The following is a 21,361-nucleotide window of genomic DNA, read 5'->3' as shown; positions in this document are numbered from 1 at the left end:
GTTAAGGGGCCCAGCATTTAGGACTGAGATGAGAAGAAATTACTTCACTCAAAGGATGGTTAATCTTTGGAATTCTCTACCCCAGAGGGTTGTGGATGCTCTATCATTGAATACATTTAAGGCTGGGATAGAAGGATTTTTGGTCTCTTGTGGAATCAAGGAATCTGGTGAGCATACGGGGAAGTGGAGTTGACGCCCAATATCAGCCACCATTGTACTGAATTACGGAGCAGTCTCCATGGGCCATATGGTCTACTCCTGCTCCTAGTCCTTTTGCGTTTCTCCAATGCCTTAGCATCCTTCCAAAAGTGTGGTGCCCAGAACTAGATGTAATACTCCAGTTGATTAAGAGTATAAATTGGGTACAGGTAGGAGAAACGTCCTCGACACACTCCATTTATTCAACAATGATCAGGGCACCGAGGACACCCCGCCTGCCGCCCACCTGCTCACACCCTCCTCGGCACGCATGCGCTTGCACCGAAGGCGGGACCAGAGCGGAAGACCTCACCAATATCCTCAGTACGCATGCGTCGTTCCAAAAATGGCGGGATTTGAGGGCCGATGGCGCATGCGTTTACACCTCCGCCCCGCCCTCACATTGATGCGCCTGCGCAGCTGGGAAAATGGACAGCAGAGCGCATGCGTTCACTCCACCCCTTCCCGTCTTGCTGGTGCGCATGCGCTTCTGTTAACGGTCGCTGGACAGGACCTGGTTGCCCCGAGTGGCCGGGGCACGGTCCGGACCAGCGGCTTGATTGCCCCGAGTGGCCGGGGCGCGGTCCGGACCAGCGGCTTGAGAGCCCCGAGTGGCCGGTGCGCCTGATTCTCCTCGGGGCGGGAAGGTGGGTATTTGGGGAAAAGATGGGCCCCGTATTTTAACCAGTAGACGGGCGGCCTCCTGCTGGCCAATCAGCGGTGAGGATTCGCTCTCCCCTTGACCCAGGGCCTGAGTCTGGTCACTCCCATTACCCCCCACCACCACCACCAATTGGTCACTCCCATTCTCCCCCCCCCCCCACCAATTGGTCACTCCCATTCTCCCCCCCCCCCACCAATTGGTCACTCCCATTCTCCCCCCCCCCATCAATTGGTCACTCCCATTCTCCCCCCCCCCCCATCAATTGGTCACTCCCATTCTCCCCCCCCCCCCCCACCAATTGGTCACTCCCATTCTCCCCCCCCCCCCCCCACCAATTGGTCACTCCCATTCTCCCCCCCCCCCCCCCCCACCAATTGGTCACTCCCATTCTTCCCCCCCCCCCCCCCCCCCACCAATTGGTCACTCCCATTCTCCCCCCCCCCCACCAATTGGTCACTCCCATTCTTCCCCCCCCCACACCAATTGGTCACTCCCATTCACACTGTTGTCAGGCCTTGCCCGAGCGATGGGAAGGGAGGCACATTAGGTGTCCATCCATTTGGTCCAAATTTACCATAGCCTAGTGTGTCAGATCAGAACTCTGCCCGATTGCTGGTGACTACTGCAGTCGGATTCTGCCCAGGAAGGTAGAGAATTCCTGGTCTGATCAAATCCCCTCCCAGGCTGAGTGAGCAGCGAGGGGCAGCTGAGACACCCTGAGAAGCAGAAAGCTAACTGCCTCTAATTTTCCTATTCAGTCTTGATGATCACGGCTCCTGCTGAGATATATTGCCACGGGTACCTGTGCCTCCTTTTGGGTATCTCAGGAGGGGACGGGCATAGAATTTTGGCATTAAAGTTAGCCTCCCTGTCATCTTCCCCAAACACTAGGCTTTATCGAAGCAGTGAGTACGTTTAAAATGGCCCGTCGCAAGCTGGAGGAAGCCATCTTGGCAGCTGACGAGTTGAGCATCAGCGAGGAAAACAGTGAAGGTCACGAAGTGTACACGGAGCTGTGTGTGCGACAGCATGTTTTCCTCAGTAAGGACTCGTGTGGTATCTACAGTGTGCAGTTCTCTCCTGACGCACAGCACTTAGCTGTTGGATTTGGAAATGGAGCTATTCAGGTATGGGCAAGGCAAGGTAAGGTTGCCAGCGCACCCCAATGAGCACCAGTGTCTTCAGAGAAAGGGAGTGAGGGCAGGGACCCAGCAGGTCAAATCACAGTTCGATTGTGGGAACCTACTGTCTCTTGTCTTGATGTGACTCTTGGCTCAGTGGGGAGCACTCTCATCTCTAAGGCAGAAGTGGGTTCAAACCCCACTTCACAGACATGAGCCTGTAATCCAGGCTGACACTCCCAATGCAGCACTGAGGGAGCGTGGCACTGTCAGAGGTGCTGTCTTTTGGATGAGACGTTAAACGGAGGGCCTACCTGCCCCGTCAGATCCATGGACACTATTAGAGGAAGAACGGGGGGGGGAGTTCTCCCCAGTGTCCTGGGACCAATATTTATACCTCAACCAACATCATTAAAAACAGATGATCTGCTCAATATCACAATGCTGTTTGTTTGGCTGCCATGTTTCCTACGCTACAGTAGCAACTACACTGGAGGCAGGGAGCATGGCTGAGGTACTAAATGATCACTTTGTATCTGTCTTTACCAAGGAAGATGATGCTGCCCAAGCCCTGGTGAAAGAGGAGGTAGTTGAGGCATTGGATGGGCTAAAAATTGATATAGGGTGGCTGGACTTAAAGTTGATAAGTCACCAGGACCGGATGAGATGCATCCGAGGATACTGAGGGAAGTGAGGGTGGAAATTGTCGAGGTACTGGCCATAATCTTCCAATCCTCCTTAGATGGTGCCAGAGGACTGGAGAATTGGAAATGTTACAAAAAAGGTTGTGAGGATAAGCCCAGCAACTACAGGCCAGTCAGTTTAACCTCAGTGGTGAGAGAGCTTTTCGAAGCAATAATCCAGGACAAAATTAACAGTCACTTGGATAAATGTGGATTAATTAAGGAAAGCCAGCATGGATTTGTTAAAGGCAAATTGTGTTTAATGAACTTGCTTGAGTTTTGTGATGAGGTAACAGAGAGGGTTAATGAGAATAATGCAGTTGATGTGGTGTACATGGAATTCGAAAAGGCATTTGATAAAGTGCCACATAACAGGCTTGTCAGCAAAGTTAAAGCCCATGGAATAAACAGAACAGTGGCAGCATGGATATAAAGGTTACTCAGTGACAGGAAACAGAGTAGGTATGAATGGTTGCTTTTTAGACCACAGGAAGGTATACAGTGGGGTTCCCCAGGGGTCAGTGTTAGGACTGCTGTTTATCCTGAGATATATTAATGATGTAGATTTGGGTGTACTGCGCACAATTTCAAAATTTGTAGATGATACAAAACTTGGAAGTATTGTGAACTGTGAGGAGGATAATGATAAACTTCAAGAGAACATAGACAGGCTGGTGAAATTTAATGCAGAGAAATGTGAAATGATTTCCTGGAACTCCCTTCCTAACAGCACTGTGGGTGTACCTATACCCCAAAGACTGCAGCAGTTCAAGAAGGCAGCTCATCACCACCGTCTCAAGGGCATTTAGGCATGGGTGATAAATGCTGGTCTGGCCAGCGACGCCCACATCCCAGGAACGAATAAAAAAAAATCATTTTGGTTGGAAGAAAGAAGAAAGGCAATATAAAATAAAGGATACGATTCTAAAGGGAGTGCACAAATCATTGAAAGATACAGGACAGGTTGAGAGGGCGCTTAATAAAGCCTATGGGATTTGGGCTTTAATAAATAGGGGCATAGAGTACAAACACAAGGAAGTTATGATAAACCTGTATAAAACACTGGTTCAGCCTCATCTGGAGTATTGTGTCCAGCCCTAGGCACCACAATTTTAGAAGGATGTTAAGCATGAGAGAGGGTGCAGAAAAGATTCATAAGAATGGGTCAAGGGATGAGGAACTTCAGTTACGTGGATAGATTGGAGAAGCTGGGGCTGTTCTCCTTGGAGAAGAGAAGATTAAGAGGAGATTTAATGGAGATGTTCAAAATTATGCAGAGTCTGGAGAGAGTAGATCGGGAGAAACTGTTCCTGTTGGTGGAAGGATCTGGATCCAGAAGACACCAATTTAAGGTGATTGGCTAAAGAGGCAACAGCAACATGCAGTGAATGGTTAGGATCTGGAATGCACTGCCTGAGAGTGTGGTGGAGGCAGGTTTAATTGTGGTTAGGATCTGGAATGCACTGAGTGTGGTGGAGGCAGGTTTAATTGTGGTTAGGATCTGGAATGCACTGCCTGAGAGTGTGGTGGAGTCAGGTTTAATTGTGGTTAGGATCTGGAATGCACTGAGTGTGTGGTGGAGGCAGGTTTAATTGTGGTTAGGATCTGGAATGCACTGAGAGTGTGGTGGAGGCAGGTTTAATTGTGGTTAGGATCTGGAATGCACTGCCTGAGAGTATGGTGGAGTCAGGTTTAATTGTGGTTAGGATCTGGAATGCACTGCCTGAGAGTGTGGTGGAGTCAGGTTTAATTGTGGTTAGGATCTGGAATGCACTGCCTGAGAGTGTGGTGGAGTCAGGTTTAATTGTGGTTAGGATCTGGAATGCACTGAGTGTGGTGGAGGCAGGTTTAATTGTGGTTAGGATCTGGAATGCACTGAGAGTGTGGTGGAGGCAGGTTTAATTGTGGTTAGGATCTGGAATGCACTGAGAATGTGGTGGAGGCAGGTTTAATTGCGGTTAGGATCTGGAATGCACTGAGTGTGGTGGAGGCAGGTTTAATTGTGGTTAGGATCTGGAATGCACTGAGAATGTGGTGGAGGCAGGTTTAATTGCGGTTAGGATCTGGAATGCAGTGAGAGTGTGGTGGAGGCAGGTTTAATTGCGGTTAGAATCTGGAATGCAGTGAGAGTGTGGTGGAGGCAGGTTTAATTGCGGTTAGGATCTGGAATGCACTGAGAGTGTGGTGGAGGCAGGTTTAATTGTGGTTAGGATCTGGAATGCACTGAGAGTGTGGTGGAGGCAGGTTTAATTGTGGTTAGGATCTGGAATGCACTGAGAGTGTGGTGGAGGCAGGTTTAATTGTGGTTAGGATCTGGAATGCACTGAGAGTGTGGTGGAGGCAGGTTTAATTGTGGTTAGGATCTGGAATGCACTGAGTGTGGTGGAGGCAGGTTTAATTGTGGTGAGGATCTGGAATGCACTGAGAGTGGTGGAGGCAGGTTTAATTGTGGTTAGGATCTGGAATGCACTGAGAGTGTGGTGGAGCCATGTTTAAATGTGGTTAGGATCTGGAATGCACTGAGAGTGTGGTGGAGGCAGTTTTAATTGAGGCTTTCAAAAGAGAATTGGTTAATTATCTGGAGGAAAGAATGTGCAGGGCTACAGTGAAAAGCAGGGCAGTGGGACTAGGTGAGAGGCTCTTGAAGAAAGCCAGCATGGACAGAATGGGCCAAATAGTCTCATTCTGTGCTGTAACTATTCTGATTCAAAAGTACTTTATTGACTGTACAGGGCTTTGGGACAACATGAGGGCGGTGGAAGGGGCTTTGGGACGTCCTTGGGGGGTGGGGGGGAGTGAAAGGGGCTTTGGGATGTCCTGAGGGGAGTGAAAGAGGCTTTAGGATCTCCTGAGGGAGGTGAGGGGAGCTTTGGGATGTCCTGAGGGACATGAGGGGGGCTTTGGGATGTCCTGAGGGGGTGAAAGGGGCTTTGGGATGTCCTGAGGGGGTGAAAGGGGCTTTGGGACGTCCTGAGTCAGGTGAGGGGGTCTTTGGGATGTCCTGAGGGGGTGAAAGGGGCTTTGGGACGTCCTGAGGGGCTGAGGAGGGTCTTCGGGAAGTCCTGAGGGGGTGAAAGGGTCTTTGGGACGTCCTGAGGGGGTGAGGGGGTCTTTGGGGTGGCCTGAGGGGATGAAAGGGGCTTTAGGACATCCTGAGGGGGTGAGGTGGGACTTTGGGGTGTCCTGAGGGGGTGAAAGGGGCTTTGGGATGTCCTGAGGGGGTGAGGGGGGTCTTTGGGATGTCCTGAGGGGGTGAGGGGGGTCTCTGGGGTGTCCTGAGGGGGTGAGGGGGGTCTCTGGGATGTCCTGAGGGGGTGAGGGGGGTCTCTGGGGTGTCCTGAGGGGGTGAGGGGGGTCTCTGGGGTGTCCTGAGGGGGTGAGGGGGGTCTTTGGGATGTCCTGAGGGGGTGAGGGGGGTCTTTGGGATGTCCTGAGGGGGTGAGGGGGGTCTCTGGGGTGTCCTGAGGGGGTGAAAGGGGCTTTGGGATGTCCTGTTTTGAAGATGTAACATAGATCAGAATTGAGCATGTCTCAGTTGAACTAGCCCAATTTCGTTCTGTAATTTACCACATCGCTTATACCCTGTACAGGGTTTTGGTGAGACCACATCTGGAATACTTTGTGCTGTATTAGTCTCCACATTTAAGAAAGGATATACTTGCATTAGAGTCAGTACAGCGAAGGTTCACTAGATTGGTCCCTGGGAAGAGGGAGTTGTCCTATGATAGGCTGAGTAAATTGGACCTGTATTCTCTGGAGTGTAGAAGAATGAGAGGTGATCAATTGAGACATACAAGGTTCTGAAAGGGCTTGATTGGGTAGACAGTGAGAGATTATTTCCACTGGTCAGAGATTCTAAAGCACGGGACACAGACTCGAGATTATTTAGGACTGAGATGAGGAGAAATCATATGAGGCTACGGGCCAAGTGCTGGAAAATGGGATTAGAATAGATCGGTGCTTGATGGCCAGAACGGACACGATGGGCCAAAGGGCCTGTTTCTGTGCTGTAGAACTCTATGACTCTGAAATGACTTCACACAAAGTGTTGTGAATTTTTGGAATTCTCTACCCCAAAGGGTTGTAGATGCTCCATTGTTGAATATACTTTAAGACTGGGAGAAACAGATTTTTGGTGTCTCGGGGAATCAACAGATATGGCGAGCGGGTGGGAAGGGAGAGTTGAATCCTTAGGTCAGCCATGATCATAATTGAATGGCGGAGCAGGCTCGATGGGCAATATGGTCTACTCCTCCTATTTCTTGTGTTCTTGTGTACCCTCTTTGTTAATTTTTACCCCCACCTTGTTATCTGTCTGCTTTGGCTTTGACAGGTTCGTGTCTAAATATTTGTTTGTCCGCTATGTCTGATTTTCCCCTGCCTTCTCCTTCCTTCCTATCATATCTCAGGTCCTGAATGCAGAGACAGGTGAAGTTTCTTCAGAACTGTCCGTCGGACACCGGACAAGGCAAGCTATCACCGCCATGCGCTACTATCCGAAACACGTCAACTTCCTAGTGACTGCCGGGGCCGATGGGATCATATCCGCATATAACACAGAGACCGAGCGGCAAGTCGTTGGGATCAAAGGTACAGTGTGACATTGCTCGTTGAAACTCCAATGGCGGGAGGTGTTGAAGAGAGGAAATGAATTGGGAGGGAGGTGTGTAAGGGGAACCTGTAATGGAGATCAGAATCAGCAAGGATGAGGAGTAGTTCAGTGCAAAGGCTAAGGGACCAACAAAAGCCGAATATCTCAGGAAGTGTTAGGACCGAGGCGGGAGGAGTGCACTTTCTTTCTCTAGTTCCACTTCTCCACAGACCACAACATATATTTAAATGTTTACCCAGTTACCGATGTGGTCGATCATATCTTCTTTCTTCTTTGGCCTCCTTATCTCGAGAGACAATGGGTAAGCGCCTGGAGGTGGTCAGTGGTTTGTGGAGCAGCGCCTGGAGTGGCTATAAAGGCCAATTCTAGAGTGACAGGCTCTTCCACAGGTGCTGCAGATAAAATTGTTTGTCGGGGCTGTTACACAGTTGGCTCTCTCCTTGAGCTTCTGTCTTTTTTTCTGCCAACTGCTAAGTCTCTTCGACTCGCCACACTTTAGCCCCGTCTTCATGGCTGCCCACCAGCTCTGGCGAACGCTGGCAACTGACTCCCACGACTTGTGATCAATGTCACAGGACTTCATGTCGCGTTTGCAGACGTCTTTAAAGCGGAGACATGGACGGCCGGTGGGTCTGATACCAGTGGCGAGCTCGCTGTACAATGTGTCTTTGGGGATCCTGCCATCTTCCATGCGGCTCACATGGCCAATCATATACTCTACTCTTTATCCCAAAATAAAATACACCAACCAGCTTTCTTGAATAAACAACAAAATTATCAGTTTATTATAAAACAAAACTTATCCAGTAACAAAGCAAAGCATTAACAAGTAGATTGAAATATGAAAGTTCCCTTTTTAAATACCCAACACAAACATATTCGCATACACACTGGTTAAAGAAAAAACGAGAAATTCTTTCTCTATAGCGGTCTTTTACCAAACAAAACCTCAAAAAAATACTTTGGCCGAATACTTGATAATTTTTTTTATTCATTCATGGGATGTGGGCATCACTGGCCAGACCAGCATTTATTGCCCATCCCTAATTGCCCTTGAGAAGGTGGTGGTGAGCTGCTTTCTTGAACCACTGCAGTCCATGTGGGGTAGGTACACCCACAGTGCTGTTAGGAAGGGAGTTCCAGGATTTTGACCCAGCGACACTGAAGGAACGGTGATATAGTTCCAAGTCAGGATGGTGTGTGACTTGGACGGGAACTTGCAGGTGGTGATATTCCCATGCATCTGCTGCCCTTGTCCTTCTAGGTGGTAGAGGTCGCGGGTTTGGAAGGTGCTGTCTAAGGAGCCTTGGTGGGTTCCTGCAGTGCATCGTGTAGATGGTACACACTGCTGCCACTGTGTGTCGGTGGTGGAGGGAGTGATTGTGATGGTGTTCAACATGGAGGAGTACTGACTCATTAGCTGAGGGAGGGCGGTGGGTGGTAATCAGCAGGAGGTTTCCTTGCCCATGTTTGACCTGATGCCATGAGACTTCATGGGGTCCAGAGTCGATGTTGAGGACTCCCAGGGCAACTCCTTCCATACTGTATACCACTGTGCCGCCACCTCTACTGGGTCTGTCCTGCCAGTGGGACAGGAAGTACCCGGGGGTAGTGATGGCTGTGTCTGGGACATTATCTGTAAGGTATGATTCCGTGCGTATGACTATGTCAGGCTGTTGCTTGACTAGTCTGTGGGACAGCTCTCCCAACTTTGGCACAAGTCCCCAGATGTTAGTAAGGAGGACTTTGCAGGGTCGACAGGGCTGGGTTTGCCGTTGTTTCCGGTGCCTAGGTCAATGCCGGGTGGTCCATCCGGTTTCATTCCTTTTTATAGACTTTGTAGCGGTTAGATACAACTGAGTGGCTTGCTCGGCCATTTCAGAGGGCATGTAAGAGTCAACCACATTGCTGTGGGTCTGGAGTCACAAGTAGGCCAGATTAGGTAAGGACAGCAGATTTACTTCCCTAAAGGACATTCGTGAATTCTTGAAGAAAAAGGATGAGATATGTGTCTTAAAAATGGCATACAGTCTGGCCTCTGGGTGCATGTAGATGGGTCACTGGGATCTTTCCTGGAGCAGTTTTTTTCAAGCAGGTGGCATTGAGAATTAATCTGGCGGCTTCCAGATGCTTCTCTGGCGAAATGCAGCTTTGAGTTTTAGCTCTCATGCACTGGAATCGCAGGGTTTTTTCAAAGAAGTAGAGAAAGAGAAGCTGGGTATTCTTTCAACGGCTCCAAACCCAACTGCCTTCAAAATAGTGCACACCCCAACTGAACCAAAACAATATCCCAAAAGCGAAACCTCCTGACCACCATAAAGCTTGACATGTCACTTCTCTGTAAACATCTCCCCTCGAGTTGTCAAGGTTTCTGTTGTTTATTGAGTTTAAGGCTTGTGACATCCAGTAAAGGTTTGTTTTCAAACAAGACAACAAACAGTGACCCTTGTTTTTTTTAAAAAATGCATTCATGGAATCTTTTCAGTTTTCCCAAATGAACCAATATCCATAATTCTAAAATACGAGTTCTCAAAAAAAATAAAATAATTTTTAAAATAGAAGCACTTTCGCAAAAGGAAGAAACTCCCGAGTGGGGCGGCAGAGAACGAGGATTTTAAAGGCGGTGGGGTGGGTGTGGATTGAGGCATGCTGTTTAAGGAGTAGGTACCAGGTGAGGTATTGCACCAGCAGGAAGAACAGCCTTTTACAAACCTGCAGGCTCAGAGAACCTGAAGAGTAACAGGTGGTGTAAAAAGTAGTAGAGTGTTACTGTCCTGAGCATTAATGGGTCTGGGGGCATTGTGAATCTCAGACCTAGCGATCAGGGCATTGTGTTCAAACCACTGTAGCTCACCTTTTCCCTGACCCCTGTGTGACAGAATGTTGTGGTGAGATTTGTCCTGTTCCTTGAACAAGTTTACAATTTCGCCACAAGTACCCAATACATAGCTTTCCCCCCCACCTTGGTGTTCTTGCCCGCCCTGCAGTTTGCATGGTCAGTATGTGATAAAAGCATCATGTTCACACTGCGTTCTGTTATATCTTTTTGCAGAGGAGGAGAATGAGATTCACGCCCTGGATTTCTGCTCCGATGGGAGTGTCTATGCTACAGCTGGGAAGGACCGACACATCCGCTTGTATGACAGCAGAACCAGCCAGGTGAGACCCCTTGCTGGCAACGTTCAGTTCAGGCCATGTCCATTCCTTTGTTTGTTATCGAGGAGCCTCTAGGAAGGGTTGGGGGCCCATAAGAAGCTCAGGATGCTGCCGAGGTTGAAGAGAAGTTGGGGTAAATCAGTGGGATCAAGCCCGTGGATCCCCGCATCGGTGATTTGTTCTCTGCTGATGGAGAGGGTGACAGAGGTTGAGGCTGTGGAAGAGAATGTTTTTCCACCAGGAGAAAGCAGAGGATTGAAGCTAATGGGATAGCTCTACCAAAGTGCTAGCACAGGCATGATGGGTCGAATGACATCCTGTGCTGTATGATCCTGTGATTTCAGGTGCAAATAGCAGTGAGGAGCACTCCTATGTTGGGTGCAGCAGACCCAATTGTAAGGTACATCTCCCTCCTCAGTGGGATGTGGGTGTCACTGGCCAGGCCAGCATTTATTGCCCATCCCTAATTGCCCTTGGGAAGGTGGTGGTGAGCTGCCGCCTTGAACTGCTGCAGTCCATTTGGGGTAGGTACACCCACAGTGCTGTTAGGAGGGGAGTTCCAGGAGTTTAACCCAGTGACAGTGAAGGAACGGCGATATAGTTCCAAGTCAGGATGGTGTGTGGCTTGGAGGGGAACTTGCAGGTGTGGTGGTGTTCCCATGCATCTGCTGCTCTTGTCCTTCTAGGTGGTAGAGGTCGCGGGTTTGGAAGGGTTGGAATCTAAGCAATATTTAACAGTCGGCTTTCCTACCATGGGGATCACAGCCAGTCCACGACTAGAATTTATACATTTGTAGAAGTGGTCTGCAGTGGGAATTCACCTGTCCTGTTCCTCCCCTCACCTCACTCCTGGCACAGGTACTATGTCCAATTATAGTCCCTTGAGATTGCCTGATTTAGCACAGATCGGAGTCTGAGCCTGTGAACTATGTTCGAGATGGGTCAGCATGGCACTGCCCAGTTGTGTTGCTGACCATGCCATCAGGGAGCTGACAGTGTAATACCATAGCATTTGGAAATACTCTCCTTTCCTAGTATTCCTGACTTTTTTTTGGATTATCACAGTAATGATTTAAGTCCAAAAGGCTGAGCTGAATGTTCTGCTTGATTGGGGAATTCTCTTACTCTCTGATCTACAAGGTACGAGTCTCTCTTTGGATCAAGGAATTTAATTAAACATTGGAACAAACATTATTTGTTTTTAAAATGAGCAGGGGATTATCAGTAGATTCAATGTAAGGAAGGGCTCCCTCCCAATGTTGCTGGTTTCAGTGAGTTAACATTGAGTTAGCAGGTTACTGGTAAAGTGTTGCCTCGGGCTGGAGGGCTGAAAGCAGAGGTGTTGATCACAGGGGTGATGGAGCTGCCGGTGTGGATAGAGGGATAGTGGAAAAGGAGAAATGAATGGCCAGTCTCCCTCTAACTTCGCTGTATCACTGTTGTCAATTGGAGCTATTTAATGAAATGGAAACTGGCCAGAACGGAGATTTTCAGCCCGATAAAATGAAGGGTTGGGGAGCACAAAAGTGGTAACCCCTGGCCGGGCTTTATTTCCCCATCTCTTGCATCTCTCAGCCTGATCCTGGCTTCCCTGCTGTTTCTCAACAGATAGTGAAAGTATTCAAAGCTCCCGATTTCAAGAGCAGCGACAACCTCACACTGATGAGCGGTCACACGCGCCGGATCTTTGCTCTGCGATTCCACCCAGACGAGTGCCACGTCTTCCTGACCGGGGGCTGGGACAACTCCATCAAGGTACGGCTGTGCACAGTCCGACGACAGGAAGTCTGCAGCCCAAGGCAGAGACACTCGGGGAATAGCTGACCCTATCAATAACAGCAGCAACTTGCATCTGTACAGTGTTATTCAGGTAGTAAAACTTCCCGCAGGAGCACTATCAGACACCCAGCCATGTAACGAGATATTAGCACAGGTGACCAAAAGCTTGGTGAGAGGGTTAGGTTCTAAGGAGCATGTTAAAGGAAGAGAGAGAGGTTCAGGGAGGGAATTTCAGAGCTTGGGGCCCAGGCAGCTGAAGACATGGCTGCCAGTGGTGCAGCGATTAAAATCAAGGATGCTCAAGCAGAGATATCTCAGAGGGTTGTGGGGCTGGAGGAGATTAGAGAGACAGGGAGGGACGAGGCGAGGCCCTGGAGGGATTTGAAAAGTAGAATGAGAATTTGAAAATCAAGGCATTTCTGGGCCAGGAGCCAGTGTCAGTCGGCAAGCACAGGGAGCAGGTCAGTGGTACCTCCTGCAATAGTAGCTCCAAAAGCCCCTTCATTCACTCCATATAATTATATCTCCCACCCACTGCCCCATTCATCTGACAGAGTGTCAGTATGCCTGCTTCACGTTCAGTGTACATCTCTCACCATAGTGCGACAGCTTGTGAAAACTCTCAGTGACAGCTGAATTTTCTGCTTCAGATTTGGGATAAGCGAATGGAGAAGGAAGCTCGCAGGTTCATCAATGGCCCCCATATCTGTGGCCACGGTATTGATGTCAGGGTAAGCGGACAGTTTTAAATGAGTAAGCGCCGATTAAAGGCTTGGCATTGCAACGGTTTCTACTCACTTTCATCTCCTCTGCTAGGATTGAATTTCCAAGGAGCCAGTACCTCACCCAAACAAGCAGCACAGTGAGCCTCAGCAGGCAGGGGGTGTGTTCCAAGCAGATGCTGATCACATCGAACATCCACACGTGCCCTCCCAGCAGGAGCCAGTGACCGGGAGTGGTAGCCCTCGCTGGCGTCCCAGTCTAGAGGGACCTAGACCAGTGATTGAGCCTCGATCCCTGGCTGCAATAGTCTTAAAAAACAGAAAATGCTGGCAAACTCTCAGTGGGTTGTGTCAGGTCAGACAGCATGTGTGGAGAAAAGAGAGACAGAGAGAAGCAGAGTTAATGTTTCAGGTTAGTGATTGCTCGTCACAACTCACTGACTTTCCTTTCAACCATCAGCTATTCTGGTGCCTGAGTAAAAAGCCAGGATCTCTCTCTCTCTCTTCCTCCCAGGGTCTATCTCCGCCAGTTTGATGGCAGGACATTAAATCGTGTTGAGTGTTCCCGGGTCAGGGCTGCCCGTGACTTGCGTGGCACATTAATTTGTGACGTCCCTACAGTCGAACAGCCTGCAGCAACTCGGCCAGTATTAGACTACCAGCGAGCGTGAGGCGAAACATGGGGGAAAAGAGACAGTGAGTGAGGGGGGCAGGGGCGGTAAAGGGGGCAGGGGCGGTAAAGGGGGCAGGGGCGGTAAAGGAGGCAGGAAAGAGAGAATGAGGAAGCAGGATGGGTTAAAACCTCATTCTGAACGGGAGCTGGAAGGTTTTACACTGTAATCCTGTGGGCACTTACAGGGCAGCCGGATCCTGACGGGGGCTTGGGTGGCCCACAACGCACTGAAGCTCTGGGATTATCGAAGCCTGCGGCTGGAAAAAACTATTCCCTTTCCCCTGAGCATAGGACAGAGCGAATTTCTCTACACAGCGCAGTTCTGTAACAGCGAGGTGGTCATCGCCGGAGGGAGTGGAACTCACAGTGCACATGCCATCAACTGCAAAACTAATCAGGTAAAGATCGCGGGGCCCCAGACACCGGGGTTGGGGCCCCAGATACCTGGCCTGGTTGGTGACTGCGGGTCCCAGTGCATGCCAGCCTGTAGCCAGGTCAATGCCAGGGTTATTGCGGTGGGAGAGAAGGGTAAGGAATATGCTGTCCTAGGAAGGCTATGGCCCTGAACGAACTGGCCAGAGTTTGTCCTTTGACAGTGACCACAGGAGCTGCTGTCCAGCAAACCTCCTTAGCCTGGCCATGTGTAGCTCCAGTCCCACACTACAGAATTGGCCAAGCAAGCCTTTCAGTTTTAACAGTTGATCAATAAATGTGGCCTGTACAGTGTCACCATGCCCCTAGAGTCAAGGCCAGTGAGAATGGTGAAATTTCCTATTTAAATGTATGCATTATAAATAACTGAAGCATACAGAGCAGGAAGCTGCTAGGTTTGATCCTGGTCTGTTCTGGGTGGGCTGTTGGCAGCATTGGGTGGAAGAGGAAGATGCTACAGCTGGTCTCAGCATCCCGAGTTTGAAGGTTATAGGAGTCCTGCATTCCAATAACCTGCCAGCATTCCTACTGAGCAATGGCAGCATTGGATCAACAGTCCACACAGCTGAGGGCAGAAAACATGGATATGTTGGACCTGCATGTTGGGGTACGCCCCCACCCAGGGGTCACCCCTGGAGGGGGCACTTTCCGAAGAGATAGTGAAAGAAGCGCTGCAGAAACAAGGGCTAGAGATGGCACACGCTGGAAGATAGCACAGGATTAGCATAGGGGCAAAACAGGGGTGGGGAAGGACATAACGCAAGGTAAAATACTCTTTAAATTGAAGCTATCATCAATATGTAACCGTTAGTCTAGAAAATGCAGCGGGTCTTCAGGGGTTAACTTGGTGTTTCTGTCCCCTGCTTTTCCTCCACAGGATCTTGGTGGGATCGCACTGGGCAGGAACACGGTACAGGCAGTGGACAGTATCCTTGATGGTCAGCTGATTGCAGTGGCTGGAGTCAATGGAAACCTGCACATCGCCACTCTCTATTAGCCAGGCTAATATGGGGAGCTTTTCCACTTGCATACTCCTATATGCTGAACCCTTTCTACCATGTGCTGGGGTGGGGGATGGGGGCCGTGGGGTGTGCAGTGCCTAAACAACAGTTCATGACCAGAAGCCACAAGCTGTGCGCGCGTGCACATCTACACACCCCGTTTCCTTGAGATCTGCTCCAGGGAACTTGATCCTGCACCTTTCAGAAGAAGCTGCAATCGTTGGAATTCTACTTTGCAGAATTCACCATTAGAAGTTAAAGTGCATCTCAGCTTATCTAGTCCTGTAACAGCAACTTGTCAGTATGAACTCAGAAAATACCTGTAAGTTCAGCAGGATAACCATTGCCAGACCTGGCCGCAGAAAGGACTGTTAAAGCACCGGAAATCATTTTCATAGTGCAACATAGGTGAATTTTAAACTGTCTGCACTTCAGAAAATAACCGATGGATTGCGATGTGCTGCCAGTGTTATATAAATAAACCTGAATTGGGACAATGGGGTTTTGACACCAGTCAAGAGAAACTTTCACTGAACTGAATATGGCTGCCCAGCCCACAACTAGCGTGGACGCCATGCCTGCAACCAATACGGCCGCCCACCCGTAACCAACATAGGCGTCCTGCCCACAGCCAGCATGTCTCCCTACCCGCAACCAATATGGCCGCCCACCCACAACCAGCATGGCTCTCCCCCCCCACCCCATAACCAACATGGCTATTGCAGCCATGTCACAATATTTCCATTGTATCTTGACCTAGGATTGCCTACAGATTTTAGTTATTTTACAGTTATGTCATTACTTGGGTTTAGTTTAGCAAGCAGTTCTTACAGTTTATTTTTAATAAGAAATGAGGCTATGATTTCCACCTTCCTACAGCCCCACCATCTCTGTGCACAAGCCATACTAAGGATATTGCCGGGGTCTCCCCTTACCCCACAGTGTTTTCTCTGTATCCTGATACTGTCCATTCACCAGGAGAAACTGATCGCAGAATGGTTCTCTCTTCCCAAAGGTGAAATCCACAAGAGATTCCAAAGAAGGCTTTTGGAATGGGGTTGAAACAGAAATAGGGGAACCATGATTTTATGTTTAAATATGGAGAAGTGCAAGGCTGTGGATATAGGGTGGACAATCCCTATCTCTCTCATTTCAATCTAGATCTAATTGTGCAGGTTATAAAGTCTCCAATAAAATTGCTGTTTTGATTGCAACTCTTTTCCCCAGCAGTCTTCCTTCATTCTTCTTTCTTCACTGCAGCTGATTTCGGACTGACAGACCAGTTTTGCAGTACTGACAAGCCTTAACTTAACAAACACAGAGAGTACTGGAAGAATTTCACGTACACAACTTTAATATTTTCAAATGCAAAGCAAAGTGTTGAAACAGGATCCTGCCAATGAAAATACAAAGTCTGATTCTGATACAATATTGACATCTTTAAATTGAAGACATATTGAAATGAACCGGTTTAAGAGCACAGTGACAATTGCTCCTTGTCAAGTCAGCGCACACACACACACACACACACACACCACTTAGCCCAGTGGTTGATAGTGAGGAAGAAAGCTGTAGACTGCAGGAAGATATCAATGGACTAGTCAGTTGGGCAGAAAAGTGGCAAAGGGAATTCAGTCCAGAGAAGTGTGAGGTGATGCATTTGGGGAGGAGAAACAAGGCAAGAGAATACACAATAAATAGTAGGATACTGAGGAAAAAAAACAATGAGGAGGGAGAAATTAAAGTACGAGAGAAAGCTAGCTAGAAATAGAAAAACATAGTAAGTTTCTACAAGTATTTAAAAAGGAAAAGAGTAACAAAAGTGAGTGTGGGTCCTATAGAGACAGAGACTGGGGAATTAGTAATGGGAAATAAGGAAATGATAGAAGCGTTGAACAGGTATTTAGTGTCTGTCTTTACAGTAGCAGACACAAGTAACATCCCAGAAATACTTGTAAATCAAGAGGTGAAAGGGAGGGGAGGAAATTAAAACAATTACAATCATCAGGGAAAGGTACTGAGAAGACTATTAGAACTAAAGGCTGACAAGTCCCCAGGACCTGATGGCCAGCATCCCAGGGTCTTAAAGGAAGTGGCTGCTGAGGTAGTGGAGGCATTGATTGTAATCTTCCAAAATTCCCTAGACTCTGGAATGGTTCCAGCGGATTGGAGAATAGCGAATATAACTCCTCTATTCAAGAAAGGAGGGAGACAGAAAGAAGGAAGCTACAGGCCAGTTAGCCTAACATCTGTCATTGGGAAAATGATAGAATTCATAAGTAAGGAAGTTATAACAGGGCATTTAGAAAATCATAATATGATCAGGCAGAGTCAACATGGTTTTTTGAAAGGGAAATCATGTTTGACTAATTTATTAGAGTTCTTCGAGGAAGTAACAAGCAACGTGGATAAAGGGGAACCTGCAGATGTGGTGTACTTAAATTTCCAAATTCAATAAGGTGTCACATCAAAGGTTACTATACAAAGTAAGAGCTCATGGTGTAGGGGGTAACCTGTTAGCTTCGATAGAGGGTTAGCTAACAGGAGGCAGAGTGTAGGCATAAATGGGTCATTTTCGGGTTGGCAAGATGTGACAAGTGGAGTGCCACAGGGATCAATACTGGGACATCAACTATTTACAATTTATATTACTGACTTGAATGAAGGGACTGAATGTATGGTAGCTAAATTTGCTGATGACACAGGTAGGAGAGTAAGTTGTGAAGAGCAGATAAGGGGTCTGCAAAGGGCTATAGATAGGTTAAGTGAGTGGGCAAAGATTTGTCTGATGGAATATCGTGGGGAAAATGTGAAATTGTCCACTTTAGTGGGAAGAATAAAGGAAGAGAGATTGCGGAACGCTGCAGTAAAGAGGGATCTGGGTGTCTTGGTACATTAATCACAAAAAGTTAGTATGCAGATACAGCAAGTGATTAAGAAGGCAAATGGAATGTTCTTGTTTATTGCAAGGGGAATGGAATATAATAGGGAAGTTTTGCTACAGTTGTACAGGTGTTTGCTGAGACCACATCTGTAGTACTGAATAGTTTTGGTCTCCTTACTTAATAAAGAATATAATTGCATTAGAAGCAGTTCAGAGAAGGTTCACTCAACTGATACCTGGGATGAAAGGGTTACCTTATGAGGAAAGATTGGACAGGTTGGGTCTGTGTCCATTGAAGTTTAGAAGAATTAGAAGTGATCTTATTGAAACAGATCCTGCGGGGACTTGACAGGGTGGATGCTCATTTCCCCTTATGAAAGACTGGAACCAGGGAACACAGATTAAAAAGAAGGGGTCTCCCTTTCAAGACTGAGAAGAGAATTTTTTTCTCTGAGGGTCGTTAGTCTGTGTAATTCTCTTCCCCAGAGAGCAGTGAAAGCTGGGTCATTGAATATTTCTAAGGCTGAGTTAGATAGATTCTCGATTGACAAGGGAGTCAAAGGGTATAGGGGATGGACAGGAAAGTAGAATTGAGGCCACAACCAGATCAGCCATGATCAAATCAAATGGCAGAGCAGGCTCTGTAGGGTTTGAGAGTCCCTGTGGAGTCTTACTTAGGTTCAGAGCAGTACTCTAGATGTAACAGTAATGAGTGACTCAGCACCAAATAACCTATTAAAACAGAAATTTTATTGAGTAACTTTAAGTAAGTATTAAACAAAGGAAGATGACTTTATTTAAAAGAAGGAAAGGAAAATAGTATAGAAAGACAAAAAAACTTAGAGCACAACTGCTATGACCTCAAATTAGTCTGTTCACGATTATCCATCAAGTACCTAACGTACCGACTTCTGTTTAAACAATGGGAAACAACGGGGTTTTCAAGAAGATAAAAACGGTAGTTTAGACAAAACAACAGCAGCGAATATAGCCTGCTTTGACCAGCACGAAGACAAAAGAAAAGAATTCTTGGGAAAAACAAGTTCATAGTTAATATTTCTTTTTTATTTGTTCATGGGATGTGGGTGTCACTGGCTAGGTCAGCATTTATTGCCCATCCCTAATTGCCCTTGAGAAGGTGGTGGTGAGCTGCCTTCTTGAACCGCTGCAGTCCATGTGGGGTAGGTACACCCACAGTGCTGTTAGGAAGGGAGTTCCAGGATTTTGACCCAGCAACAGTGAAGGAACGGCGATATAGTTCCAAGTCAGGATGGTGTGTGACTTGGAGGGGAGCTTGCAGGTGGTGGTGTTCCCATGCATTTGCTGCCCTTGTCCTTCTAGTTGGTAGAGGTCGCGGGTTTGGAAGGTGCTGTCTGAGGAGCCGTGGTGCGTTGCTGCAGTGCATCTTAGAGATGGTACACACTGCTGCCATTGTGCGTCAGTGGTGGAGCGAGTTAATTTTGAAGGTGGTGGTTGGGATGCCAATCAAGCGGGCTGCTTTGTCCTGGATGGTGTCGAGCTTCTTAAGTGTTGTTGGAGCTGCACCCATGGAGAGTATTCCATCACACTCCTGACTTGTGCCATGTTGATGGTGGACAGGCTTTGGGGAGTCATGAGGTGAGTTACTTGCTGCAGGATTCCTAGTCTCTGACCTACTCTTGTAGCCACGGTATTTATATGGCTACTCCAGTTCAGTTTCTGGTCAATGGTAGCCCCTAGGATGTTGATAGTGGGGGATTCAGCAATTAGTATTAGCAAGTTTTACTATCATTGGCAAGTTCTATTAGTGTCACGGTGTGCAGATTCCAAGCTGATAGTGGAGATTCGAGTTTGGTGACGGGGCGGAAGTGCTCCATTTTTCTTTTTTTATACTTCTTAACCCTCCAGTATTTGGTCCCTGCTTTGTTGGAGTGGAAGGAGCTGTTTGCTGCGTACCTGGTAAGCTATTGTACTTACAATAGTCTGTAAAGTTAAGGTATGGCAGGTCAGCTTGGCCGACTGGAATGTACAGCCAGTGGCATGTGGGAAGTCATGGACGCACCATGTGTCCTAGACAAACACATCTGCAGGAAATGTCACCTGCAGAAAGAATTCCGGGTTTCGGAACTCGAGAGGTGGCTGGAGTCACTGTTGTGAATCAGCGAGGCAGAGAACTATGTGGATAGCACGTTTAGGGAGGTGGTCACACCACAGTTTAGGAGCATGCAGGCAGATAAGGAATGGGTGACCACCAGGCAGTCTAAGAGAACCAGACAGGTAGTGCAGGAGTCCCCTGATACGATCTCACTCACTAATTGGTTTTCCATTTTGGATATTGGTGAGGGTAATGGTTCCTCAGAGGAGTGCAGTCAGAGCCAAGTTTTTGGCACCACAGGTGGCTCAGCTGCACAGGAGGGGAGGAAGAGGAGTGGAAGAGCAGTAGTGACAGGGGATTCATTAGTTAGGGGAACTGACAGGCGTTTCTGCGACAGTAAATGTAACTCCAAGATGGTGTGTTGCCTCCCTGGTGTCACGGAGCAGCTGCAGGACATTCATCTGGGAGAAGGTGAACAGCCAGAGGTCGTCCACATTGGTACCAATGACATAGGTAAGAAGGGGGATGAGGTCCTGAAAGCAGATTTTAGGGAGCTAGGAAGGAGATTAAAAAGCAGGACCTCAAAGGCAGTAATCTCAGGATTACTCCCAGTCCCATGTGCTATAACAGAGACCTGGCTCAAAGAAGGGCAGGACTAGATGTTAAATACTCCTGGATTCAAGGTGTTCAGAAAAGATAGGAAAGGGAAAAAAGGGGGAGGAGTGGAAGTATTGATTAAGGAGAGATTACAATGCTGGAGAAAAAGGATGTCCCAGAGGGGTCGAGGACAGAATCAATTTGGCTAGAACCAAGGGGAAAAAAAGGTGCTGTTACATTGCAGGGTCTTGTCTCTTGGCCACCAGCTAGTGGGATGGTTGTGGAGGAACAAATGTGCAGGGAAATTACAGAGAGATGAAAAAATTATAGGGTAGTTTTAATGGGGGACTTTAATTGTATAAACATAGACTGGGATAATCGTAGTGTAAAGGGCAGTGAGGGGCGAGAGTTCCTAGAGAGTGTTCAGGAAAATTTTCTACAACAGTATGTTGCTAGTCCAATGAGAAAGGAGGCACTGCTAGACCTGGTTCTTGGGAATGAGGTGGGTCAAGTGGATCAAGTATCAGGAGGAGAACATTTAGGGGACAGTGATCATTGTATCATAATGTTTAGACTGATTATGGAAAAAGACAAAGAGCAATCCAGGGTGAGAATAATTAACTGGGAGTAGGCCAACTTCAATGGGGTAAGAATGGAGCTGGGGCGAATAAATTGGGGTCAAAAGTTGGCAGGAAAACTGGCAGATGAACAATGGACTACCTTCAAAGAAGACATAGTTTGGGCACACTCAAGGTATGTTCCCTC

General features: G+C 47.9%; 1 protein-coding gene across 2 annotated transcripts; it reads left to right on the top strand.

The window, feature by feature from the left end:
* The first annotated feature begins 696 nt into the window (after nucleotides 1-696).
* LOC137360502 (superkiller complex protein 8-like) lies at nucleotides 697-15,088 on the top strand. 2 transcript variants are annotated; one of them, XM_068025913.1, is made up of 8 exons: nucleotides 697-845; nucleotides 1,754-1,989; nucleotides 7,076-7,256; nucleotides 10,331-10,437; nucleotides 12,043-12,189; nucleotides 12,864-12,944; nucleotides 13,794-14,006; nucleotides 14,918-15,088. In XM_068025913.1, the coding sequence occupies exons 2-8, from the start codon at nucleotides 1,783-1,785 to the stop codon at nucleotides 15,035-15,037; spliced, it is 1,056 nt and encodes a 351-aa protein (XP_067882014.1). In that variant the 5' UTR covers nucleotides 697-845; nucleotides 1,754-1,782; the 3' UTR covers nucleotides 15,038-15,088. The 2 variants fall into 2 exon arrangements, with proteins under 2 accessions (XP_067882014.1, XP_067882015.1); XM_068025914.1 differs by lacking the exon at nucleotides 12,864-12,944.
* Nucleotides 15,089-21,361: the final 6,273 nt, after the last annotated feature.

This window comes from Heterodontus francisci, unplaced genomic scaffold, assembly GCF_036365525.1.
Source record: "Heterodontus francisci isolate sHetFra1 unplaced genomic scaffold, sHetFra1.hap1 HAP1_SCAFFOLD_726, whole genome shotgun sequence".
Classification (NCBI taxonomy): domain Eukaryota; kingdom Metazoa; phylum Chordata; class Chondrichthyes; order Heterodontiformes; family Heterodontidae; genus Heterodontus; species Heterodontus francisci.
This window is presented reverse-complemented; position numbering and strand designations above follow the sequence as displayed.